Source organism: Pimephales promelas, chromosome 5 (assembly GCF_988280905.1).
Source record: "Pimephales promelas chromosome 5, fPimPro1.hap1.1, whole genome shotgun sequence".
NCBI classification, from domain to species: domain Eukaryota; kingdom Metazoa; phylum Chordata; class Actinopteri; order Cypriniformes; family Leuciscidae; genus Pimephales; species Pimephales promelas.
In genome coordinates this window covers 31,001,679-31,029,657 of record NC_142773.1, presented here as the reverse complement: position 1 = coordinate 31,029,657, position 27,979 = coordinate 31,001,679, and the positions used below count along the sequence as shown (strand labels likewise).

General features: G+C 36.9%; 1 protein-coding gene across 1 annotated transcript in view; it reads left to right on the top strand.

Annotated features, from left to right (window-relative positions):
• The window catches only part of grin3ba (glutamate receptor, ionotropic, N-methyl-D-aspartate 3Ba), a 50,952-nt gene that overhangs the window by 19,722 nt on the left and 3,251 nt on the right, over positions 1 to 27,979 (top strand). Inside the window, exons 3-8 of the mRNA XM_039678219.2 lie at positions 5,156 to 5,793; positions 16,036 to 17,128; positions 17,652 to 17,797; positions 20,417 to 20,532; positions 23,585 to 23,736; positions 27,567 to 27,731. Of these exons, the coding sequence (XP_039534153.2) occupies positions 5,156 to 5,793; positions 16,036 to 17,128; positions 17,652 to 17,797; positions 20,417 to 20,532; positions 23,585 to 23,736; positions 27,567 to 27,731 (2,310 nt within the window). The remainder of the gene's footprint in view (positions 1 to 5,155; positions 5,794 to 16,035; positions 17,129 to 17,651; positions 17,798 to 20,416; positions 20,533 to 23,584; positions 23,737 to 27,566; positions 27,732 to 27,979) is intronic.

The following is a 27,979-nucleotide window of genomic DNA, read 5'->3' as shown; positions in this document are numbered from 1 at the left end:
CACACATTTGCTTATGCCTAATGATGTGGCTAACTAAACACAGAGGGAACGCCACTCAGTATGGCAAACTGAGCCTATTTAAGCATCCCTTTCAAGCCACATGAACACTTTTTGAAGCATGATAGCTACTCTCCTCATTACAGACAAGTTGCTCTTTTTTTAATTATGCAAAATCCTTTTTTTTTTTTTTGACTGATTTGCATAATAAGTCTAGATGCATGAGCATGAATCATTCCTCAGGTCAATAATACCCCAAACAATTTGTTTGTATAATGATACATTGCATAAATCACTTTTTTATCCCCACCCACACGATTCACTTCAGATGTCAGTCAGATCCATAAAGAGAGCCTCGTCTTCATTCAGTAATTAAGCATTTTTTTTTCTTCTAAAGACTGTGTAAGTGTTTTGAAATGATTCATTCGTTAGTAAATCTTTAGAGCTTCCAACAGTGGTCTTTCTTGTTATTACTGTCACTATTAATAACAACAAGCAGTATTGATGTACCTTTCCTTTCATTTATCTCTCTTTCATCATATTTCTCTCTTTAAAACATTATGTGGCAGAATTTTACATCTAGATAAGCAGTTTTCTTTATGACTTTAATGCACTTTGGCACAGTGCTGTGGAACCAAAGTTGATTACAGTGTAGGGATGAGTCAGAATGGTTGACTAGTCGCCCACAAACCAATTTCTGAATTTGTGAGGTTGACAAGGTCTAGAGCTTTTTTCTTTTCTTTTTTTGGAGGAATTTTAGCATGACGTAAGCATTTCGAACATCGTGCCTCAGAAAGTTGGTCTTTGAATTCATTCTCTTTGAAGCACGGTATCAAAACACTGCTTCTTGTAACAATTCCACCTTTAAATGTCAAGACAATTACTATGGAGGCCTTAGATCGCCTGATGTGACCAATGTTCTACTGTTTTGCTTAATTCCAACTCACTATTTTTGTGTTGCCTGATGTTTGTGTGGAATTAAAGGTTATAGATATTTAACCTAATTATTTCTTGAATATCTGACATTTTGAGGACCATTTACTGCACTGTTCAGTCTCCACTATTTTAAAATGTTGTTCTGTGTACACATGCAGAGTTGCAGACAAAAATCTTAGGCTTTTGCGTCACGTTTTGCACCGTGAATGTTGTGTTTTTTGATGTGGCATGTCAAGTTAAAAATAGTTTTGGTTTAGAAATGCGTCTTGACACCTGATTTCTGTCTCATTCTGTTGTGCTCCCTTAAGCTATTTTTTAGGCAAGACCCAAGGTATGGATATTGGGCTGTTAGAATGGACCCATTAGCCCCTGCTGCCAGTTGTCAAAGACCATCTGGTTCTTTAAAACTTATTTCACTATTAATACCATTCAAATTGTTCCTTTTATTATGTATGATAGACGTTTTACCAGGGCACCAAATTAAGTAAACTATTAATTTAATACTGACTATTCAGCTAGTGATTCAGACAACTTACTGACTAGTCATTTATGAAAAATATGTGGTTTTGCAAATTATGCAGTGGTATTGCTGAATTGTCTCTCTTTTTCATAATTAAATGCAGAAGCTGTGAAATAATTTCAAAATTAGTGACCACACAAGCTTATCAGCTATTGGAGCAGAAATCATTGGGTTTTACAAGAGTTTAGCGTCTGTTTCAGGAAGATAGACAGTAATTTCCAATTTCTCAGCTCAATTATAAAATATCGTTTGTTTATGGATCAGTTACTTTTGCTGTGTGAGAGTGACAGGGAGATTCAGCACGTCCTTCTCTACACCTGAACGATAATTTGATGGCCGAACTACAGTTTGTATTTATCTGCAAAACCTGTATGTGGCCGTATTGGATATTAACGAAATGTTACTCTACAACATTTGGGTTATTTATGAGCTGTCAGTTAAAAAATAGCACCCATTTATTTCTCCCTGATGTTAAGACAGATTGTGAAAATTGCTTGCAAGGTGTGGGAAAAGTGGAAATGGAAGTAGACGTTTCCCGCTTAACTTCCTAGACCAAGAGAACAAATCAAGCTGCTCATGCTGTTCAGAGGCTGTTAGCTTGTGGATCCATTTAGAAGTGAGACGGCTAATGTCCTGCCGTTCACAGGTATTGTTTGGAGGAGCGACTGTTTTCAGATCGATTGAGCAATGAGAGGCTTCAAGGCTGAAGGTTTGCCTTCACATAGAAGGTGTTTGTTTGTTTGTTTGTTTGCTATTCACCTGGCATCACCTGGATATACTGGTAAATAAAAGATAAGCCAGCCCAGTTCTCTCTTCTTATCTAAGCTCCCATATGTACACAGCACAATCCCGGGACCCCCTTGGTCCGTTTCTATTTTTTGAAGTCCTGTTCTTTTGTTTCAGCAGAGCAGAACTTCGACACCAAATGAACGGTGTGTTTTTTTTAATATTTTGTTTTCAACTTCATCCTGTTTGGCATCACGGCATGGAGTCGTCAGTGTGCGTGTTAATTTATGTGTGCCCTAAGTAGCAGTGAAAGTCACAGTGACGCACGTCAGAGCCGCTGGCGGTAATGTTATTCCAGTCACACAGGTTTTAACTTTGCGTGGGGACTCCTCTCCGGCCCCGTGCTGCTCGCTAACAGCCCCCCACCAGGTTCAAACAGTCCCTATATTCCTCTCAGAACACCCAAACATCCCATCTTTCACTCTCACAGCACATTCATGCACGTCTCCCTGTCAGTCCACATCAAAAACAGCAGAGAGTCTGTGTGGAGATTGCCAGGAGCTATTTCGGATGAGAGCTGACGGCTCTTCCTCACTGTTTTAGTGTCTATTTTTCATTCAAGTGATTTAACTGTTTGCGTCCAAGATTGCGTCTATAGGAGTGTAGTTGTTTTCAGGGTTCTTGAGTATGAGGTCATCATAAGTTCAGAGTAAGTAATATATTCTTCTATTTGCCTATAAGGCAGCTTTAGGATTTGGAAGTCACAGGAGAACTAACACTCTCTCCAGACTTCCCTCTAACTTATTGAAATGTATTGTCATTAGGGAATACAATACACATTTGGAGCCTGAAGATATGTATATTATGGTGTGTGTTTTTTTTTTTTTCTTTAATAAAAGTTGCAGTTTTGATTTTTGAAATGTGTGTTTGAAATATTTTTTAATGGTTTGCTGGGTTTTTTTTTTTACAATTAGGTCAAATATTTTGTGATTTATATCATATGAATAAAAATAATAATGATTAATAATTGGTTAAATGAATAAATGGAAAAATAAAACATAGAAATATTGCTATTGTAAGATTTCACTTTTAAAAAATACATATTAAAATGTTCTCCTAATAATGAGATGCTATGATTAAAACAATATATTTTTCTCAATAAAACCTTGTTTCTTTTAATAACAAGATGTTGACATTAAAATTGTGTTTTCCCGTAATAAAATAATGTGTCATTAAAATCATTTCCTCATAAAATGTTTTAAAAAATCATAAAAAAAAAAGATATGCTTTTCCCATTATAACAAGATATTAAATTGTTAAAAACACATATTTTGTATGTGATGTGACAACTTGAGAAACACAGTTCATGTTAAAAAATTTGGAAGCTTTAAATATTATCCAAACTTGAACTGTAGCCCATAGTGCTGGATTGTGATGATTTATTTATGTACAGTTCATCACAGATACATCACATCAACCACAGTTTATAGTAGTCGGGTAATACTGATGGTAAAACTTTAGAATACTGTTTCTTACTTACTGCATAACTAAGAAATTATTGAAGAACTAGTAGGTAATTCTTCATTAACTTCAGACCGCCGCCCTGCGTTTCACTCATCGAAATATGCTGTGTATGACTCCATAACCTGCCCATAAACAAACAGTGCACAGCTCTAAGAACATATTTTAACATGATGTAAATAGATTTACAATCTTTATGAATAAAATAATTTGTTTTATGCAAGGGAACAGGCATTTCCATCACGCAAAAAAGACTGACTGTATGGTGCCTTGCATAAAATAAAATGATTTACAGCACAGCAATGATTTTATAGATTAAATAAAACATACACAAACCTGTATTTCTTCTATTTCATGCGCTGAGAGCTCTCCATAAGAGGATGCAAATGCCCGCTCTCTTGCATCACCAAATCACTGTAAAATGTAGACCACCGTTATATTGCCAGAGCTTGAATGGTGCAAAATAAGTTTAAAATGTAGGCTATAAGAACAAAGTATATTCATATGCTTTTTACCTTTTTTAGTTCTTAAAATGACTTACCTTTGTACTTTTACTAGGTAATGTTGAAAATGGCCTAATTTTAATTTTACTGGAGTAATATGTTTTAGGGTATCTGTACTTTAACTCAAGCACTTGATTTGTGTAGTTCGTCCACCACTACAATGCTAAAAAAAAAAAAAAACTGGATTATTTTGGTACTACTGTGCATGACTGTTCATTAGTAGTTTTTTTCATAGTTATTTTTCTTCAAACCTTAATTAATAGATAATTAATGGTAGTTTTTCAGGAGGTATGACAGAATTTATTAGTTATTGATGAACTAACTGTTATTTATTGTACTTACCTAACACAATCATAAAATTCTATATACTGACCATGTTTGTTTATTAAAGACATGCAAGAATGGAATGCAAACAACATATCACACTGCACCGTATTAGAATTAGAATTGGACAAGGTTATGCATTCCTTAAAACGTCAATTACGAAAGTGGAGATTGAGAGAAGAAGAAGTTTTATTTATATAGCGCCTTCCCAAAGCTCAAGGTCGCTTTACAGAGAGGGGACCAGGCCTCTACTAATTTATTTGATTTTGTTATTATGTGTGGCGGCAGTCGACCGTGAGGGACTTTTACGTCTTTTACTTTTGTTGTTGAATTTGTTTATTTATTTTAATAAAATCTTTGGAATGTTCGCCAGTTCCCGCCTTTTTCTTCCCATAACAACGAACGTTGTTACAAGATTGTTTCAACAACATAACATCTCATTATTATGAGAAAATATATTCAAACTATATGACATCTTGTCATTACAACACAATTGAGTGGAAAAAGTAAAATGTATGTGGCAGCATGTGAAACCATAAAAACAAACCTCACATTTAGCTATTGAATTGTATCAAAGACTTTGTGGTTTGATAATCACATAGTAACTGTATATGTTCTCTGGTTTCAGAACCGCTTCCATTTGCAGATGATGACACGGACTCCGCCTTCTGCATTGTCGGAGCTGCTGTTAGCGGTGTTGCTGAAGGGAGGCTGGCAGGGTGGAGCGGCAGTTCTTTGTCCAGGAGGTGGGAACACTGTAATGCTGGAAGAGCTTGAACAGTCAGGTCACCTAGGCCTGGATGGAGCCCACTGGCACCTCTGGGAGACCCTCAACCTGTCCAGACTTGAGGAAAAAACAAGTGAAGACAAGGTGATGGAGCTCATCTCACAGCTCCTCAGCAGGACTCCTTCAGCTCCGGCATCTTCCGTGGTGCTTTTCAGCTCCGACCCTGAATGTACGGCCACGGTGCTGCGCAGTGCCCACCAGTTGAGCGTTACATTGCCCCCCATGCACTGGGTCATAGGATATCCTCTTAGTCTTGATTCTCTACACTCCATTGGCTCCCCTCTGGGTCTTCTGGCTTATGGGGAGGTGAATCGCAAGCCCCTGAACTTCTACATCAGGGATACCCTGCAGCTCATTGGTAGAGCTGTGTATGCAGCGACCATGGTGAGACCGGACCTGGCACTCATCCAGAACATGGTCAACTGCTTTGACAAGCCCAATAAACATGAGCTACCCTCTTCTGGACAGTACCTTGCCAGGTAAACGTGTAACTTTTTCCTGCTAAGTACCCTATTAAGTTGCAAATAGATTTTTTTTTAAATACTTACACACAAAAATAACACACAGTTAGAGAAACCGAACTCCCAAGGAGCAAAATCTCAGCCCAGATCTATCATGTCACTTCTTTGCCATTTCAAGGCACTACTTTCCAAAATACCACACCTATGAACCAATTGATCAAATACGTAGGTGTTTAATTGTAAACTCTACAATCAGGTGAAAGCTCTATAGAAAGGCTACGGATGAGTTTACCAGCCTTCAACAAAATTGGCAACATTGCAGGAAGAGAATGGGAGGTATGGGAAGAGGGGTAGAGAGAGGAAAAGGTAAACCTGGAGGAGGACATGAACAGAAGACGAGGACCACATTTATCAGATGTGATTCGAGCAACCTTGGCTGACCACGTTGTAAACAATGGGTTGATATTGAGAGAGCAATAATGCGATAGGTCTCAAAGAAATTCAAACAAACATCCTCGATGATGACCACACAGTTTTCGATAATAACCATCAGTTCTCTCTTTCAACACTGTGGTAAATCCTCAGAAACATCAAATACAGATGAAACAACTCTACCGAGTACATCTGAAAGAGTAAAATATCTGCGGTGTGAATATGTGCAGGTGAGTAATGTACACTTTAGTATTCTGAACACACAGACTCTTTTAACATGTTAATTTATAGTAGGCCCATATTGAACTACCAAATATTGTCTTTTTTTCCAGAGAGATTTGCTAAATGATGCTGATCCACTCCCATATGAATGCGTTTCACCTGACAAAAGAAGAAAGAGAAACATCATTGACCACAGAGATAATTTGAATGTCCCCCAATTTTTGCTGCAATCAGGCAGAATGGGGTCCTCCACCAGCCTGCCAACTTCGGTCCTTACAAAACAGCCCACATGCTCACATTTTTAGACAGACTACACAACATTGTCGCAGCAGAAGACCAAATAGATGCAGAGCAGATGAGATACAATGTCATCTGGGACAAGATAGTATATCTTTCCACCGATCTGCTCTGGTCCAAAACTGGTTTTATGAGCATCCACAATTTCAATTCCAATACCTTGCACCATTCCATCCCTTCCTTAACCCCATTGAGGAGGGGTTTTTTTGGCATGGGGATGGAAGGTTTACCAGCCATATGTCAGGATATCCCTCATTCAAGCCATGAAGGAGGCCTGTGGGTCTGTGCAAGGATGGATTCACCATTTAAGAATATTCTTCCCTCACTGTTGTGTGAGGACAAAGCCTCTGATGTGGGCAAAGTGCTATGGCCTGATCCAGCTAGACAAAGAGATTTATGGTTATATACTATTATATTCTATTGAGAATAATGTTCTGATTTTCAGTGCAAAATGCAACCTTTGGAAATGCATGGGTGTATTGACTGATTTTACAATGTGGAGAGAAATAAATGTTTTCATCAATGTGCAGTACTGGTCTTGTGTGTTGTGTTTGGTCAATATATAAAATCCTTTACTCTAATGATATCTCTAAAAATCAAACCCAAACTACATAATTTGAAGAGCAGAAATGTAACAAGTGTTTAAGATTGAGCACAGTGTAAGTGGTTTAAACCGAATCAGATTGTATAAACCATATATGTGAGCCTTGTTTTTAACAGCCGTAAAACTACAATTTCATCTATAAAGCAGTTCTGCAAAAAAACAAAAATGAACATCGTCCAGTTCAGTTCTCATATAACCGTGGCAATACAGTCAGATCAATAATATTGTTGAATATTAAGTATAGCAAAAAAGTAGCTTTTCCAGTAACAAACTATTTTTCCAACAAGTAAATATGAATGTAGGACAAAAAAAAAGGTTATTGTGGGGTTCCTGTGGAAAATGTTGTCTATTAGTTATATAAACAACTGCAATGTAGTGTTTAGCAATGCTACATTTCTGTTGTTTATCACATTATAACTAATAAGCTACATTTCCCACAGCTACCCCCCCCCCCCCCCCATTTACCTTGTTTCATATTTATGATTAGTATGCAATTTCTAAGTGTCTTATGTGTGGCTTGAATGAACCCATGGTCTTCAAGCCTAGTTATTCACAATAAAACTGGAGATTGTGTTAGAGAGGACACAGCGAAAGAAAATAATATCAATGGTCTTATTTATTGAAATGTATGTGCCTCAGAGAGTCAAGTAAACCCTATTTACCATGTTTCACATTTATGATTAATGTGGAATCTGCATGCGACACATGCGGCTTTTGGCCCCCTAGCCTTCAAGCTCAATTTCCTATAGGGGATCTGGAAATTTACATTATTAGCGAAGGAAACAACTATGCATGGCCTCATTTATTAAATATATGTGTCTCAAGAGTCAAATATCATAGGTCACATTATTGTATGCAGCTTATGCAAACTGGAAATTAAAGCATCAATTTAAGGATGCAGTGTGTAGACGTATAATGTTTTGCTGCCAAATGTCACTGCTAATGGTTTACATTTAAAAAAAGTTTATACCCAGTATAAAGCTTTTGAATCTCGATTCTCGTATCATTTTTAAAGACTATTATTTTTCATATTATGTATATTTTCCCTAATTACTTTTTTTAACACAGTACATTATTAAAAGGATATTTTCATTATTTTATCTAGCTAACTATTCTGTGAAATGTATCACTTTGTTGTAGTTTAAAGGAGTAGTTCACTTTTAAAAAAAACTTTTGCTGATATTTTACTCATCCCGTGTCATCCAAGATGTCCATGTTGTTTGTTTTCATCAAAAACCTTAATTTCTTTTCGACTGAAGAAAGAAAGACGATAACATCTTGGGGGTGAGTAAATTATCAGCATAAGTTGAAGTGAACCACTCCTTTAACTGCTGTAAATTATGAGCCACCTGTAGCTTATCCAGCTAGAGTTTTAAAGTAGCTTCACCAACACAAGTGTCTATCCTGGCAATATTTTAAGTATGATACGTAATCAGGAATTCATTTGTTATCTTATCACGCAGTCCAGTCATTTCAATTAAGCTTTAACTTCACCTTTAGTGATTAGTGTGCATAGACATATTAAGCATATTTTACATTAGGGGAATTATAGGGTAGTACATTCTCTCCAAGGAAAAAGGCTGTATTAGTATTCCAGCCACTAGTATTACAGGAATATTCTGTCTCGACTGTAGGTTCTCAAGTTATTTTTCTGATTGAACCACCAGTGACTTAAAAATACAATTAACGGACTCGGGGGCATTTTCAATAGGCTACATTTTATTCCTGTACCAATACATTTAATCAAAACCATATATTTACATAAAACGTCAAGTTAGCAGTTACATGATACATTCTCAGCAATGTGAAAGCCTTTTGTGGCAATTCCGTAACCTCTTCTATCACTTACCTCAATAAGCAGGACACAATCCTTTCTGCATTCAGATTGCCAGGCTCTTTCTTCATCTTCAATGCCTGTGTCCAGTTCAATGTCAAGATCTCAGAGCAGTCCTGTCCACTGCCTCTCAGCTTGATGGATTGCTATCATTGTGTTAGTGGAGGAGGCTGTGGGAGGCTTGTCTAGAGCACAGAACACAGAGATTGTAGATCTAGAGGGATGAAGATATGTACAGTTTCTAGCTCAAGACAATAATCTGGGAGGATTCTATTATTATATCATATACAGTATATTGCTTCGGTATTATTTCTCACAAATAAATTGTTCAATTTCTTAATTTCAAAAAGTAAAAATCTAAATGGAATCATTCATACTGCATGTACTATTATTAAAAATATTTTATTATAATAATTTTTAAAAAGTTGGCTATTGGCATTTCTGTACATTAAATATTTATACTTGTATATCCATACTTTATATACTGTATATATATATATATATATATATATTAAACCGATAAGATCAGTTGAATTAAATGATAGTGAAATGTATTTAAATGAGAACACATAATCAAAGGATTATGTTAATTCTATTAATTATGCCTTGATTAAACACTTATTATTAGGCATGTTAAAATGGTTTGTATTATTAATATTGAAAATGTATAGCCTATATGTTTAAACACACAATTTGATGTTTGTCAGGACCATTAATCAATTTACTTGTGAATATAAAAAAAATATTATATATATATATATATATATATATATATATATATATATATAACTGGAAAACAAACTGTAGAGTTTTGTTTGTATTCTGATCTAGTCCTTATTTACACTACTTGAGATCTCTTATCACTGAAGGCTGGAAGAAGAATCACTGAGCCTATCTGCTCACTTCTACAAAATTATTTTTATTTATTTTTTTGTGGTAAAAAAGAGCAAAAGTACCCTCAGATGTAAGATTAAAGTGCTGCTGTTATACGAGTCTTGCTCAGTTGATTTTTTTTTTTTAAATGAAGGGGAAAAAAGATAGAGGACCCCTGAGATTTGGCACTGGATTGAACGCAGTGATGCAATCTTTAATATTCGCCTCACAGAGGTGAGCTGAAAACACCCCCCCCCCCCCCCCAACACCATGTAATGAAATGTATTTGCTTTGAGAAATGAATAGCACAAAATGTGGAAACAACACAACACACAGGGATTATTGGTTCTCTGAGGTGCTAATGTTTTCTGAAAGTTTAGTAATAGTCACACAGATAGAAATCTCAGTTAGGAAATCAGCTTTTGGAGTGGCTAACATATTATCCGCTGTCTTTCAACTTCTGCTTTCATACCAGATAAAGTGTTCTCTGTGGGTCAAACTAGGGCTATCAGGAGAAATTAATAACCCAGGCAATACATTTTTCCCCTTTTATTTTCTCTGTTCTCCCGTTTTAATGGAAGTGTGCAGTTATGGTCACACAGAGTGCATATCATTTATAGCCTCATTTAAACACTTTTTCACCTTGGATTTTTCATCTTCCCTCTGTGACCCAGACACAAACCTTTGACTACTCTACACCCCCAGCTGATGTATTGTTGAAAATCGATCAACTAATTCATGGCGTATATTCAGCCATAAAAGCAGATCTATGTAGAACATCACAAGAGTATAATATCCAGAGCTGCATGAAGGGTTATTCACCTATAAACCATGCTCTATTTACATATTTGTTTGTTTAATACTCTCTTGTCTGTAAAAGGTCATATATTGGTTCAATAAATGTTTTGTGATTAGTAGTTGAATGATTCACCTGTTGTCAAAATGATTGATGACCCTATGATGGTTGATGGGTTGATCTTTTGACCTAGCCCCTCCCCGTGTCCTTGGGTTGACCTTGCCCTAGCGGTGACCTTGCCCTAGTGGTGACCTTGTTGCATTTAACTTAGTGTGTGACTGGATAATAGAAAAGATAAATCTCTGCTTTGCGGGTATAAGGGAATCATTGATATAATGGAAGGTTTTATGTTTGAAATTTGACACAAAGCTGAACCGGATCTCCACAGAACAGATAAGAGGGGATTGCTGTATTTTATAAATAAAGTATATAACTCAAAAAATAATAACAAATATGTTACTAAAATGTATTAAAACAATTTAAACATAGTTTTAGATAAAATTATTTATATATATATATATGAAGAGTTCAGATGCAAAAGCCTCTAAATGCCATTTGAAATTTTCTTCTTTAATGATGATTTTTATCAAACTTGTATATTTAAGTTCAGTAATTTCACTTAAATTGCATTGAGGATTACCTATTAATTATCATTTAAGTGAAATTACTGAACTTGAACATATAAGCTTGATAAAAATGACCATTCTAGAAGAAAATTTCAAATGGCACTTAGAGGCTTTTGCATCTGAACTCTTCATATATATTATATATATAATTTTCCAGAGTTTCCAGAGTTTTATTCATACTAAATTCATTTAAAAGCCTAAAAGTTTAAATTAGATCTTTTTGAATTAAAAGACTGTTTAAATCAAATCTTTCCATCATTTTATTAAAATTGTATTGTCTGTTAAGCTTCTACTGTGTGATATAAATGATTTGCATAAATTTAAGCTAATGTATTATTTTTACTAAACAGCGTTTGTTCAAAAATAGAATAAAAAATGTTATAAATCAAGAACTGTCCTTTTTTATTCTTAGATCTTATTTCAAACAGTATTTTTCCATGTGAAATGAAACATGTAGTCAAAGTTTTTATTGTTGTTGTTTTTTTAAAGAAATCCCAGGACTCGACATTGCTCTTATTTAAATTAAGTTGTATCATTTCAAATCAACACACATTTTCAGAGACGCAATGTGCCTCTGTGGTCCATGACGCTGAATAATTAAAGTTTGTCTTGAGCGAATATTTTGTTTTATTCATCTTAATTCAAAACATGATCTTACTTTACTTTTTCTACGATATGATCTATTGTACGTATGAGATATATAATTTTTTACTTTTCTTGTACCCCCGAAACTATCCTTATTAATTGTGGAAACACAGGGTGAAACCCTTCACTGAGAATATACTATCGGATATCTACTCAATGTAGAATTTTAAAATGTTAGCATTTGTTGATGCGACAGTCTGTCTGTTGGCCGCATGAACAGACTTTGGGGGGAGAGCTGATAATATATAACAGGAAACATGCCCGTTGTCCTGCTCCATTTTGGAGGCTATTTGTTAAAGACCCTACAAGTTAGTCCTTAAAGGTACGCTGTCTAGGAATTTCTCCCATCTAATTGTTTGTTTTGCATTCAAACGAAGAGCGCTCTCTAGCGCCTCGCTTTTTCAAATGCTGTCACGGTTGGTAAATCCTATGTCTTGTTCTTGTCTCGTGTTTCTGTTGTTGTATGTGTGTGCGCTGATTAGCGGGGCGTGGCCGCTCATCAGCGCTCGTCAGCCATACACCCATTACCCCATCACCAGCTGCAGCTTATCTGTTCATGTGTATATATTCTCATCAACTTTTCATCTCTTTTGTCAGATCGTTGTTTGTGGTTTCTCCGGTGTGTGTTCCAGTGTCGTTCAAGTCTTGTGCTTTTCCTGTTCAACGCATTCACATCCTTTAGCGTCATATAGAACGCTATATGACAAAACGGCGCTATACTACGCACATGGCACCCGTTATCGCAAATATAACACGCGCTGTGATGGGTAGGTTTAGGTGTGGGGTAGGGTAGTCTCATATTACGCTAAAGGATTTATGACGACTTGGGTTTGCGTGTTATATTAACGATAAAGGGTGCCATGTGCGTAGTATAGCGCCGTTTTGTCATATAGCGTTCTATGTGGCGCTAAAGGATGAGAACGGGCTGTCCTGTTCCGGTTCTTGTTCTGTGGATTTATCTGGATATCTGTTCGTCATTGGAAATACTTCCCCTCACCGCTGCACTGGACAGCCTATCTGTGTTATCAATTAATAAATAGTTTAACTTGCACTTGCTTCCGTCTAAATCTATCATGACAAATGCACGTTGCAACTACGGTAACTGTTATGTGCCAAGAAGCTACGACATGTCTTCCAATAGCACTTCATCGAGTTTAATCATACATGTTCTACTGTTATGCTGCCTACATAATGATGAATTACACAACCACGGAATGAAAAAGCTTGAAATTTAGACCATAACATTGACTTACCTGTCGAGAAGAAAGCGGGCAACTTCAGCGTCCCTTTCAAAGTCTTTCTCCTTCATTAGCTCTATCCACCTGGGAAAAACTATCCCGATATTTACCCTATAGTTTTGAATTTGCCGATCACGTTTCCCTTTAAATTAAATTTTTATGCTTTTTGGCTACGAGGATTGCATTATGAAGTACCGTGCAGTGCAGCTTTTCAAGCGCCCCTCACTGACCTCCCTGGCCGCTTCAGATGGTTTCAGTTAGACGGCTCTCTGAGCGAAAAGGTTGGCTAGTTGAGGTAGGCTAGTTCTTTAAACTTTTAAAAACAGAATGTTTTTCAACTTACACTGTCCCCAGCCATCCTTTCTTACTTGTTCTGCGGAGATCCGGTGCAGCTTTGTGTCAAAGGTCAAACATAAAACCTACCATTATATCAATGATTCCCTTATACCCGCAAAGCCAGAGATATTTATCCTTCCTATTATCCAGTCACACACTAGGTCAAATGCAACAAGGTTACTGATAGGGCAAGGTCAACCCAAGGACACGGGGAGGGGCTAGGTCAAAAGGTCAACCCATCAGTCATCATTAATTATAGGGTCATCAATCATTTTGACAGAAAGTGAATCATAATACTACTGTGATTGATTCGGGTTCCTCCTGTCCTTTTGTTTTTGAATAAAGCCTTGAACTTCAGTGGGCTTCATGAGTGATCTATATTTCCGTCTGTTCTTATTCTTTTCTCCTCCTGCATGCTCTGAAACATATTGTTTGAGAATTAAAGATTAAACATTTTGGAATGTAATTTAAAAGGATAATCATTGTGCCAATCAGTTGCTCTTGAATAAGGAATAATTATTTAAATCTTGGCAGACGCACCATGCAGCTAATTTTTTTTCAGCGCACTTTGTGACAGCTGTGGCACTTCTTTCTATGACAGTTAGACATGATCATCAGGTGTAATTTGTGTTAAGTATTCAAGGAGACCTTGGTTCAAATCCTTATTTAACACACACACATATTGTAATGACCAGAATGTGATCATCATTGTATGGACATTTTCATAGGGACATTTTAATCTCCTTTAGTGTTCTTTAGGGAATAAAGTCATCTAACCCTTAAAGTACAATTGGCTGATAATAAATGTAATCTAAATATTATTCCAAAATTGTCTTACGTTTTCACTGTAAGAATTAACAATTATCTATATTTTTAATTTTTTAATTTATATATTTTTTTAATTAGGGAAGATCGTTATTTATTGATGCTCACACAGTTGCTTCATTGATTCTATGTATTCTGTTGCTTATATAAAGGAATGAATGGACTTGGTAGACAGAAATGGTAAACTGCACCTTATCTGTTTTCACAAGGCTGTTCTCACCAAAGCATGCAGCGACAGTGAGATTCCCTGGGCGCTGAGTTCCTGTGCAGCTCACATTGCTGTTTCAAACACGCGATCGACTGAGCAAATGGCATTTTCACACAAGGCTGACATTTAAGCACTTAGGTGGTCTTGTGTTTTCAAAATGGAGAATTTTGTCAAAGGTGATGAGTTTGGAACACTGACAATATTTTACTTATAGTGGATCTAAACCCTGTAAATATGGACATATCATAATGTATGTCCATATTTACTGGGTTTAGATCCATTATGAGTAAAATATTGTCAGTGTTCATCACCTTTTTCAAAGGTGAACTCATCACTGAACTCATCACCTTCAGTGTTCATCTCATCACCTTTGAAAAACTCATCACCTTTGAAAAAAAATCTCCATTTTAATAGTCAGAAAAACCTTTAATGGATCAGTTTATTGAACTGAACATTACAAAATAAAAATTAACAAATTGGGAAAAAAAAAAATGCAAATGTGCTTTTTGTTGGCTATCATGTTTTATTGCTTGTATAGGTGTATATGGAGCTCATGCTTGAGGAGAAAAAAAAAACATTTTATTCAGAGGCCCAAACTCAGCAAAAATATTTAATTTGGTGCATTTGCTGATATGTAAATGCCCCAAAAGTAAGATAAAATTTTAATTTATTGAATAAATCAATGAGATATTTCTTACAAAATGGCAGGCTGCTAAAATATATATAACATTTATACAATGACATTTATACGATGATACAAACGATTTTTCTAAATAAAAAAGATGGTTTAATATTCAATTAAACTTAAGTTGCTTCAGTATAAGTATTCATCTTGAAATATTATTAGCAAGTTTAGTTTTACTTGCTAAAAAGTACAAAAAGTATACAATCAGATGACCGAAGCCATGTGGTAGCTTGTGTACAACAGGTTTTCCATCAAAGTTTTGATTTTGTTCATAATCTAGAGGCCTTTTTGCTCATTAAATACTATACAGGAGGCTTATAGGGTTAATTATCAAAGGTAAAAATCCCTTAAAATTTTAGTGTAATCCAGACAACAATGCTGGTAGTACTTAAATCAATTAATATCAATCAATGCTATTATATAACAAGGCATAAAATAGCAAAAAAAAATATATATATATTTCTTATGTAGTATCACTTCTGTACGGTATATTTATTCATTTGACTAGTTTTCACTACTAGGATTCGGTTAGCTAGAGATTCAGCAAAACACAGTTGCTCTGCCATCTCTCCACTGTCTTTGCTTTTCCTGGATGCGTTTATATTCCCCTCACAATTCTCATGTCCCTGCTGTGCTCAGGTTCTTGTCGAACACTTCGTTCATGGGGCTGACAGGCCCGGTGCGAGTACAGCGCTCGCTCTCCAGGATCCTCACCTCCCAGCGCTTTCACATATGGAGCCTACAGCGGGACCCTCTAGGCCAGCCAAGTTGGGTGACCGTGGCAAGCTGGCAGTCGGGCCGTCTGGATATAGAGGAGCAGAGCCTGTGGCCAGGCATGACCCAGCACCACCGGGAGGGCGGTCCAGGGATTAGGCTCGGCGGTCGCTGGCAGGCAGGACTCCCAGTGGCGGGGAGCAGATTGCGGGTCGTGACTTTAGTCGAGCACCCGTTTGTGTTCACACGTGAGGTGGACGAGGAGGGCCAGTGTCCAGCGGGTCAGCTGTGCCTTGACCCTCAAACCAACAACTCTGAAGTCCTCAACCAGCTGTTCAGAGAGCTGGAGCAAACCAACAGCAGTTCACTGCCAACCGACATGCGGAAATGCTGCTATGGATACTGCATTGATCTGCTGGAGAAGCTAGCCGAGGACATGCACTTTGAGTTTGACCTCTACATCGTAGGCGATGGGAAGTACGGGGCGTGGAAAGGGGGTAGATGGACTGGTCTGGTGGGCGACCTGCTCAGTGGCGTGGCTGATATGGCCTTCGCCAGCTTTAGCATCAACTCAGCTCGAAGCCGAGTGATCGACTTCACCAGCCCCTTCTTCTCCACCAGTCTAGGGATCCTGGTGCGCAGCAAGGACACAGCTGCACCCATCGGTGCTTTCATGTGGCCACTTCACTGGTCCATGTGGGTGGGCATCTTTGTGGCACTGCACATCACAGCTCTTTTCATCACCCTATATGAGTGGAACAGTCCGTTTGGCATGACCCCGCATGGACGCAACCGCATTAGGGTCTTCTCTTACTCATCTGCCCTGAACCTCTGCTACGCCATTCTGTTCGGCCGGACCGTTGCCAGTAAAACTCCAAAGTGCTGGACGGGCCGCTTCCTCATGAACCTTTGGGCCATATTTTGCCTGCTGGTTTTGTCCAGTTACACGGCCAACCTGGCGGCTGTCATGGTGGGGGAGAAGACCTTTGAGGAGGTGTCAGGGATTCATGATGTCAAGGTAAAACACTGCATTTCATCTTAAATTACTAGAGAATTGTGAAATATTACTATTACTACTTTTTACATATTTAACAATGTATCAGTTTGATAGCAAAGCTGAATTTTCAACATCATTACTCCAGTCTTCAGTGTCACATGATCCTTCAGAAATCGTTTTAATATGCAGATTGTGTGTGCAAGAAGCATTTCTTATTATTGTCAATGTTGAAAACAGTTGTTCTGCTTAACGTTGTTGATGAAACCATTTTGATTAGCAGAACATTTGAACAGTACACACATCTTTTTTGTTGATTGACTAAAACTGTGCTGTCGTATGTCTAAATGTGTATCCCTTAAAATTAGAGATCTTGATACTTTTATCATAATATGGTGAATGTCCTCAAAAAGATGTTTTTTTTTTTTTTTTTTTTACAATTGTACATCCACATGTCAAAAAAAACTACAATAGTACCACGTTGTATTTTAGTATTATGATTTCAAACCTTTTTCACAGTCAGTTCACTTTTCGTTGCTTTTTCAAGCTCCATCACCCGTCTCTTGGGTTTCGCTTCGGCACCGTTCGAGAAAGCAGTGCTGAGGACTATGTGAAAAAGAGCTTTCCTGAGATGTACGAGTACATGAGACGCTTCAACAAGCCCACCACTCCGGATGGAGTCTCTACACTCAAGTAAGTGTTTGAACCAGGAGAGAAGAGACTAAACATAATAACATAATTTGGACACACCAGTGTCCAATGAAAAGGTAACAGTAAGAGAAAAGAAGAGAGTGGTTGTGAAATAATCAATCTGAATTTCTGTGCGGCCTTGAATGAAAAACACTTGCAATAAAGTGTATTTAGAAAGCGATCATCATAAAGACTCGCACTCACATAGACACATTTATATTCTGTTAAGGCAATAAAATCAAGTGGTGTTGAGCAGGAGTGCAACATGCAGAAAACAAATAAGGCTTTAAAAAGGAGATGGGCATCTTGGAAAAAAGCCTGAAGGGAGTTGAGCTCATGTAATTGCACAGTATGATGGACACACAGGCAACAAGCAGCCGAAAAGGCTGCAGGCTACTACTACAACAATGAACAGGGTCACAATAAGAGGGCAAGATGTCAGTTCTCACAGCCTCAAAGGCTCTTGACACTCCTGTGCGTCTGCTTTGTGTGACGCAGAGTTAAAATCATTTCTTTTTCATGAGGAATTATGCGCACCATCCAGCTCACTTGATTTAAACCAACGGAGTCGACAGCAACAAGTGTCAGCTCTCCAGGCTTTCTGTCTGTTGTCTCGGTTCCCATTCATCCCTGAAAGAACAGACTCCGAGGAGAGAAGAGAGGCAGTCACTCTCAAGTCAAATCTAAACTTGCTGAATGAGGCTAAAGGTTCTCTTCAGAGACGAGCGTACGCTTGCAGGCGTGCACAAACACACAGTGATTCATCCTCAGATTCAGGCTCCCACATAGTGCAGTATTTTACTTTGTACTTCCTGCCTTTTATGATTGATGGCAGTTTTCTTCTAAGTCAGAAATCCTTCTGTTCGATTCACAGGAGACACCTTACATGGTCAGCATTTTAGAGTTGAGATTGCTGCCATAGTTGGGAGTGCTCCATTTTTAGGACAAGCATCCGGATAGTTTTTTTTCTTTTCTTTAAAAGACGTTTTGTAACGTTGTGCAAAATTTTCCCGCACTTTATTTTCAGTCACACTAGAGGTAAAATGGAGGTCAGCTAATATGCAAGCATTGCCTTACACTATTCATTGATAATTCAGTATTTCTTCAGACATAAACAACTAACAGTAAAGTAGGTCAGAGTTCAACAAACTTGAATTCCCGTATGCATCTAAAATGCAAAAATGTCTTAGAATTATGCTAAGACTCCTCTCATAAATTACATTTTATTGTCATATATTATGTAGAAAACTGACAAAAATGTCAACAATAAGTTGTCCTGGATTATACTGTATTGCAAATTTATTGGAAAAACACATTCCAAGTGCATTAATGCACACAGTCGATATATTCTAGATTAAACACATTTAAAATAAATAAACTAATTGTTTTTGGACAGCACACTTGAGTTGAAATTAAAATGAATTACTTTCCATGTTTTCCATTAAAATTATTATTTTATTTAGTATATTTGTCAATTCATCAAAATACATTTCATTTAATAACTTTAAGAACTTTAAAACACTATAAAATCACAATTATTTAAAATGTAAAACTCAAGTAGACACAATTAAAAAGGGAATTTTTTTAAAACATGCACTTAATGGATTAGAAATATTAACATGAAAGTGTACTTTCTTTAACTAAAACTTAAGTAGACATTATTAAAAAATGATTTTTTAAAAACATGCACTTAGGTGTATTTAGAAATATTGTGAAGAAAGTGTACTTAATTTAAGTTAAATTTAATTAGATATTATTACAAAGTGCATTTGTAAAAAGTACACTTAAGTGTGTTTATAAATATGATCACGAAAGTGTACTTTTTATAAGTAAAACTTAATTAGACATTATTACAAAGTGCATTTTTAAAAAGTACACTTAAGTGTGTTTATAAATATTGTCATGAAAGTGTACTTACTTTAAGTAAAACTTAATTACATATTATTACAAAGTGCATTTTTTTAAAGTACACTTAAGTGTGTTTATAAATATTGTCATGAAAGTGTACTTACTTTAAGTTAAACTTAATTACATATTATTACAAAGTGCATTTTTAAAAGTGCACGTAAGTGTGTTTATAAATAATGTGATGAAAGTGTACTTACTTTAGGTTAAACTTAAGTGGTCTTTAATTGTAATTATATTATATTATCTGCAAGTACACTTTTCAAAAAGTATACTTTCATGAGTTTAAGCACACAAAAAGTACACTTTCAATACAATTAAGCACACTTCATTTTTACAAGGGTATAGCTATAGACGTACAGTATTATGAGACAGATTGTGGAATTTATGTAGATATATTTTCATTTTAGGTTGATGTAATCCATGCTGGGTTTTTGTAATTGGCTTTGTTAGGCAGTGTGCAAAGTCCCACTTTGTGGATAAAGTCTTTTTCAACGTAATACTCAAAAATAGTTTGAAAAAAAGATGTTACACACACAATATTCTGTAAATCGAACTAAATCCTGAAGATTTAAGCAGTTTACAGCTACATGGTTTGGTTCTGGCTTGTTGTAATCAACTTTTAAAGTCATTTAAAGTCAACAGTAATAAATTAGCATAAGTTTGGCTGGCGGTGTGTTTTGTTTGGCTCTGACTATCCTCCTCTGTATGGTGAAGGACAGATCCCCCTCAGCTAGATGCCTTCATCATGGATAAGGCTTTGCTGGACTACGAGGTGTCAATAGATGCAGACTGCAAACTCCTGACTGTAGGAAAACCATTTGCTATTGAAGGTAAGGACTCTTGTACCACTGAGCAAATTACCGTCTCTGAAAAGGTTAGCACCTTTGGCCATGTCACATTGAATTATGTTAACTTGCTACACAAAAGCCTGTGAAGTTCTTCTTTAAAAAGGCACAAGGTGTTTCTAACACTTTCTACAGATACATTAGAATTCCACCCCACATTTAGACATGTCCATGAATTCACCTCAAAGCTTTTGTAATTACCCTCCAAATTGAAGCCAAGTCAAGTTAGACACATGTCATTTCATAAGCGAAAGCTATTACAGGGTGTAGATGGGTTTCATGGCAGTCACCCAGGCATGTCCGCACCTCTCATCCAGATGTTATCTCCTGCTGCATGTATAGGAATTTTCCCAGCTATTTGCCAAAAGCTTTAAGTCAGCTTTTTATTAGATGGATGATCAAGACTATACCATCACAATCACTGTGGCGAGCAGGACGAGGCCGAGGGACGTGAGAGATGCGAGATTGGTGCGTCTCACAGGTGTCGTTCGTTATCACTCAAGCCAGCAGCCTCTCACATCCCTCTGCCTCGTCCTGCTCGCCACAATCGCGTCTACTGACCCGAAATGGACAACTACGTCAGGGTCTGTAAACAGTGTGTGGTGCATAATCAAACCATGTAGGCAAAAGACTGGAGTCAGGTATCTAATGTTGTCACAATAAAGGAGTGTTCAATAGCAAATTCGTTTTTGCTGCAGTATTGTGAAATTCCATCCGTCCGTCCGTCCGACCGTCTTTATATGAATATAAATTGTATAAATGGATAAAAAGATAAGACGGATATAATTACATGCAATTTGTAATTTTTGTATTTTCAAATATTTATTTTAACATCTAAATTCAAATTTAAATCAAGCATTTAATTGTCTTGTCTGTCTGTCTGTCTCTGTCTGTATATAATTATATTTAATTTTTTTTTTTCATTTTCATATAGTTTTTATTTCATTTGTTTTCCCATTTTTGACATTATTTGGTACTAAATTATGGTACTTTCGAGATCCCCCGGCATCAGTCCAATACACAGGCATTGCTCAAATTGAATGAACACCTTTCAGTAGAACTGTCTCTTCAGAGTGGACCATGTCCTTTTAACACTGCTGGAAAATCCCTTATTGTATTAGTTTGCACTGCACACTTTATGACTGCCTGGATCCACTCCATTAAGAATATTCCAGCAGCCCGCCGGTGCCCCCTCTTCAAAGAGTTCAGCAGCACACATTTATTGGTTGTAGAGGGCTGAGTAACAAAACACAGCAGTGGAACTCAGTAGAAGAGAACAGACGTTTATCAGAATTCAAGTGATGTTGTGCCACGTGCTGAAAGGAGATGGCGGGGGGGTGATCTGTGGGTTTAGGCGAGGGCTTAGATGAAATTTGTGGATGTCAGAGTTGCGCTAATATCTCACTGGCTGCCTGGCTACAGAGACGTCACAATGACAGACGGTACATTGGCACGGGGTGCCAAAGATTCATGATTGTACCTTCTCAAGGCTCTCTATAATAGAGGTATTATTTCACATTAGAATGTGGATGGTCTCTTTAACAAAACCCCACAAAGATCATTTGACTGGCTGTGCTGTATCTGTAAAATGATTTATTTGTCTAGATCATCAAAAACTTTGTCTAAAGAGTACCTTAAAAGCTTTATGTGGGAGATTTGTTACTTTTTTAATATAAACAGGATTTAAGTTAATGTTTTACAATAAGGTTCACTTTATTAAGGTTATTTAATGCATTACGCATCGCCTTTTAAATAATTAGTGCACTTAAAGGTACACAATGTAACCTTTGACCTTCTAGCAGTTAAAGGGTAACTAAACCCCTGGTCAGAGCCTGACTCCACCCACTGGCAATATTTGAAAAATGAGATAGAGGGAACGAAATAGATGCTAAAACACTCTCTCCTGATCGTTTTCGAATACTCGCAATTCCAACTCCTGACTAGTTTTGACGAAACAAGCTGGTTTTCATACTGCCCAGGGCGTAGCTCGTACCAAGAGCGTGGTGAGCTGAAATCTGCTCAAACATCCAATGGGAAAATTCAACTGCAGTAACCATTGTTCAACCTGAAGAGGGCAGCACTAAGACATTTTTACACCATATATTGTAGAAATAAAACACTTTATACACAAATGTCAAAAAAAATTACTCAAATCAATGACTGGTATTAATAAAGATCCATTCTTACAGATCATTAACTAAAAAAAGTTGGTTTAGGGTTTAGTACTCTTTAAAAAAAAACAAAAAACGCATTGGCGGAAGAACATTGTTTTGGCTGTGCTTCGGCTTTATGTGACTGCGGATGAATATGGTTATCCTACTGTTCAGAAAACATTCACTACTGGGCTTAAGAGATATGACCAGTTTAGATAGAAAGGATCTTAAGATGACTGGTTGAAAATATCACTGTACCTATACCCATTAATGAATACAGTACATTCTTAAATAATAAATTACAACAACCATAATGAATGTTTTACAATGAACTCGTTTAGAGAGCTGCATATGGCAATTTATCTGTTCAATAAAATACCTTACTCACCTATATAATAAACGGCATCTCTGCATCACTTTTACAACAGTTCAAATCCCCCAGTTCCAATTTTGATTCTCGTTTTCTTATGAGCTTTGTCGCATTCTCTTTTTGCCAGCAGACAAAAAAATCCCCTGGGGTTCAAGATTTAGCTGCTCTATGTATTAAAGATCTCATATTAATTACATTACAGTAAGCTTATACTTAAAGTACACTTTCATGACTGTTTCACCCTTTAGTACACTTAGTAATTGTACACTTAATTTAAAGTTTTACATAAAAAACTCTATTGTTTTATAATCTTCTGATATGCTTTAAAGTAGTGCACTTATTTTTATGTGATTACTAAAATATCATGATTGTTCCTTCCCAAGCCTCTCTAACAATGATTAATAGAGGTATCAGTTCACTCTAGAATGTGAATGTTGTCTCTTTAACAAAATCCTGTGAAGCTGTGCAGAGCTGTGAGTGTAAATTGTTGTTTTGCAATTCTTTATCCTCTCAGGTTACGGGATCGGGCTACCCCAGAACTCTCCTCTCACCCGAAATGTGTCTGAATACGTCAGCCGCTACAAGTCTGACGGTTACATGGACATGCTGCACGACAAGTGGTATAAAGTGGTTCCCTGTGGGAAGAGGGTTTTTGCTGTGACAGAGGTGAGCCATCAAAAAAGAAAGGCTGAGAGTGTGCGGTACAACAGTATATGTGTGCGTGTCTGTTCTCGTTTCATATAGGCGAGTGAGCGGCTTCTGCCCTTGAAGTTCCTCTATGAATACATCCTCTATTCCTCTATGGCTCTTTTCCCTCTGAAAAATCCTTTTGTTTGGAATTACTGTCTCCTGCAGTTTAATAGCCGTTCTGTCAGAGCGACACCGACCCACCACAATCCATTTTCATTCCCAAGGGCTCCGTGTCAGCCGTACCGCCCCACACACCTGAGGCTCTGAGTAGCAGCAGCCAGCACACTCCATCAATGGAGTCTCTGTCAATAACCTCCCAGGAGTTGTAGCACTCCTGTAAGACATTGTCTTGTATAGTCTGGCTTCATTACCTTAGCTGTGGTTATGAATGGGGGACTTCATGAGCACAAGCAATGACATTTGTTTTCGGCCCCTGTGCCAGCTGGAACTCATCTCACGCTCTCCCTCTCTCTTGCACTGGAGCCAAGCTGTCCTGTCACCACAGACACAATGTTGTAAAACCACTACTTCGCTGTGCAATAAATTCTGCAAACAAGCGGACAGGATCGACTGCGGGGGTCCTCGCAGTCAGTTGTCCTCTTTGAATGTTTATTCTAGAGCTGTTTATAGAAGGAGCTTCAAATGCAAAAAGCAGCATTTTGTTTCCTCAACGTAATGCAGTCTTAATTAAATTACTCAGGATTCTTCTTGGTTCGTAGCCAGATACAAAGATGCGGGCATGAAAGCGATGGGGAATTTAAAGCAACAATCCAACATTAAGTGCTGCATCTGGCATGATCACAAAATAAATAAATTATGAATAAACAAAATGCCAGTACCTAAATAATATTTGTTGTTCATATTTGAAACACTCTGTATTGGGGCCAACAGTGGATAGAGCCAAAGTCATAAATATTTTTGTCTAAAAAAGTAACTTCAAAGCTTTATGTGGGAGAATTGTTACTTTTTAATATTAGCAGGACTATGTAGGTATTACATTGTTTTAAAGCATTAAAGCATAAAAAAAAATTGCCAGCCACCTCCAGCATTTTTGATAATTTTCACAAAATTTTCATGGCCCAGAATTTTGTTGTATAAATATTTGAATATGTAAAATATCAATATAAAGAAAAGAACCTCTGCTTTAAAAATAAAAGAAACGAGTTTATTCATGCATTTTTTAATTATCAACACTTGAATGTGCTTAAACAAAGCAACAATTTGAACAACAACAAAAAACGGAGAAAGTCGCATTATACACCAATGCATTGTCTCATAAATGATGGAAAATTCCGTCAATGGCAGGGAAAGAGTTCATGGATTATGTATCCCCTTTTGAAAAATAAGTGCATTTAATTGTATTAAATCTTTTAACAAATGGCCTTGCAGATAATATAGTAATAAATAAAAGACCATTTAAGTGTGCTTAAGAAACATAGTCATAAAAGTGGTCTCATCTTTAAGAAGTGCACTTTCTAGTGATGTCAAATTAATTTTACTTTAAAGTTTATTTCAAATCATTATGTTGTAATAATCTTTTGCCATGCTTTAAAGTACCATATTTTGATGTTTTATACTGTACTATAGCATGTGATTAGGCTACTAGTTTACAATTTTATTTGTAGTGTGCTGTCCAATACTACATTTAAGGCTAATATATTTAAAATGTACTAAATCACAGATTCATCATTACAGTTTGTAATTACAAATAAATGAACATACATGACACACACGTTTCAATCGAAATTAAATTAAGGTTTACTTAAATATTTTAGTTTACTATAACTACTTGTCGGTATGTTCAGCAGTACACTTTAACCAGACAATAGAAGTAATAATGAAATTACATACTGTATAAAGATGTACTTGAATCCTAAAAAACTCTAAAATGTATGTAATTTCATTTAATATAAATTTAGACTACTATATATACATTTTTGTTTTGTAAAATATATTATTTCTGTTATTAGATCTCTTATTAGATCTCTAGTATTAACATTAACATTAAATCCATAACTAATCTTAAAAGATGGCCTAATAGCAGCAGGCAGGAACGACTTACAATGCCGTTCAGTTTTATATTTTGGTGGAATCATCCTGCCACTGAATGTGCTCTGCCGTAACACCTTTAAGGCATGTAGTAGGTGCATATCCTTGTTCATGTTATAGATTATTTTTCTCAACATCCTCACCTCCTCCATCCCAGTCCTGTGTGATGCCAATGATGGAGCTTGCCTTTTTAATCAGTTTAGTCTGTTCCTGTCAGATGTGTGTGTGCCCACCCCCAGCACACGACACCAAAGAAGAGAGCACTAGCCACAGCAGTCTTATAGAAGGTGCACAGCAGAGGTTGGCAAAATCTTAAAAGATAAAACCCTATTGTATACCGCTACCGCATTATTATAATGAAATCAGAGCAGCCAACATGAAGTGCAGTGAGCACTTCATCTGGTCAGTGGCAATGGCACGTATGCATATGTATGCATGTCCATTTAGCCACAATCCCATTCTGTAACACTCTCTTGGGAACTGACATCATGATAAAGGGCTAGAGCCAATCCTGTTATGTGCAGAGAATGAACACACTCACAACAGAAGTGACAGGACTGTGATGAACTAAACATGGGACTGCAGTCTCTCTGTGTGTGCAATGTTAGATGACCAATAAGTGTCTCATTTTGCACGCATGCTCCCACACATACTGTATGAGGGACAGGAAGTGAAATATTTTCCCCTTTTCAGCTATTCCAAATCCGCATGACTTTAATTTCAATTATAACGACTATACTTTATATAATTGTGATTAGTTCTCTAGTCAGCAGGAGTCCTCGCTCCAGATCAAAGCCATTACATGGGGAATGATGGATTCCTTTGTGTATACTGGGGCTTCCAACACCCGAGGGAAAAATAATGATGGGACACTCACAGGGAGGTCTAAAATATACCTGGAGAGAGCTAACCACTAGGATTCACATTTAAAGGGATAGTTCACTTTGAAATTAATTTTTGGTATGATTTAGCTTACCTCAAGGGCATCCAAGATGTAGCTGTCTTTGTTTCCGCAGTAGTTTCAATTTTGATATTTTTAGGTCAAAACGTTCTTGTCTGTCAGTTATATATATAATGCAGGTCTATGGTCACCACCTCAAAGAGCATGCACAGAGAAGTCCAAATTAAACATGATTTAATGACTCGTTATTGTAAGTACACATTGATGGCCTGAGACACAAAACGAGCGGTTTGTGTGAGAAAATTAACAGTATTTATATCGTTTTTACCTCTTGTAACCACAGCCACGTCCAAGTGATCTGAGGGCGCGGGCGTTTCGGTCTGCACAAGCACCGGAAGTGATCTCTATTGCGGTTGCGAAAAAAATCAACGTTGTCTGTTGATCTATCGAAATCATCTTCCATTGTGATTCCCTGTATATCTAAATATGTTTAGATCTTCACAGTGAAAGGTAAAAATTCATTTCAAAGTGAACGATCCCTTTAATGAAGAAAAAAAGAGCACTGGTAAGGATCTACTGTAACATGAAATTAAATATTGCTGTTTCATAGGTTGCTCACAAAAAAAGAAAGAAAAAATCAGCAGAAACTACATATACATATATAAAATCACCAGTTTTACAGAATCCCGTGATTACAGGTGGACTTTCTGCTATTCTTTTGGATTGTGTTTGTGGATTTTATTTTCAAAAAACGATAAACCCTCTGGGGGAAATGTGCCCAGAACCAGAACTGCAATATGTGATCCTTTCTTCTGCACTTGTGTGTTTTTATTTCTTGTTGTGCATGTGTGCGCAGACTCTGCAGATGGGAATCCAGCATTTCTCGGGGCTGTTCGTGCTGTTGTGTGTGGGGGTTGCAGGTGCTTTACTCACTCTGCTGGGGGAACACACTTTCTTCAGATTCATTCTGCCTCAACTCCGCCGCCAGCAGAGATTCAAATACTGGCTCCACACCAGTCAGGTGAGTGTGTGCCACCATATGCTACAACACAATAAACAAATAAAAATAAATTAAATAAAATAAACTCATTTTACTTGCTGTATTTTTGTGTAATTAGTAATTATTTTAAATTAGTAAATTTGAAAATAAAAAAATATATATATATACCGGTATATATGCTCTTATCCAAGTTACAAGGGATGTTCCTTTCATGAAACAGGACATCTGCTCCCTCTAGTGTTAGGAAGCTGAAAGCACAAGTCTTGCAA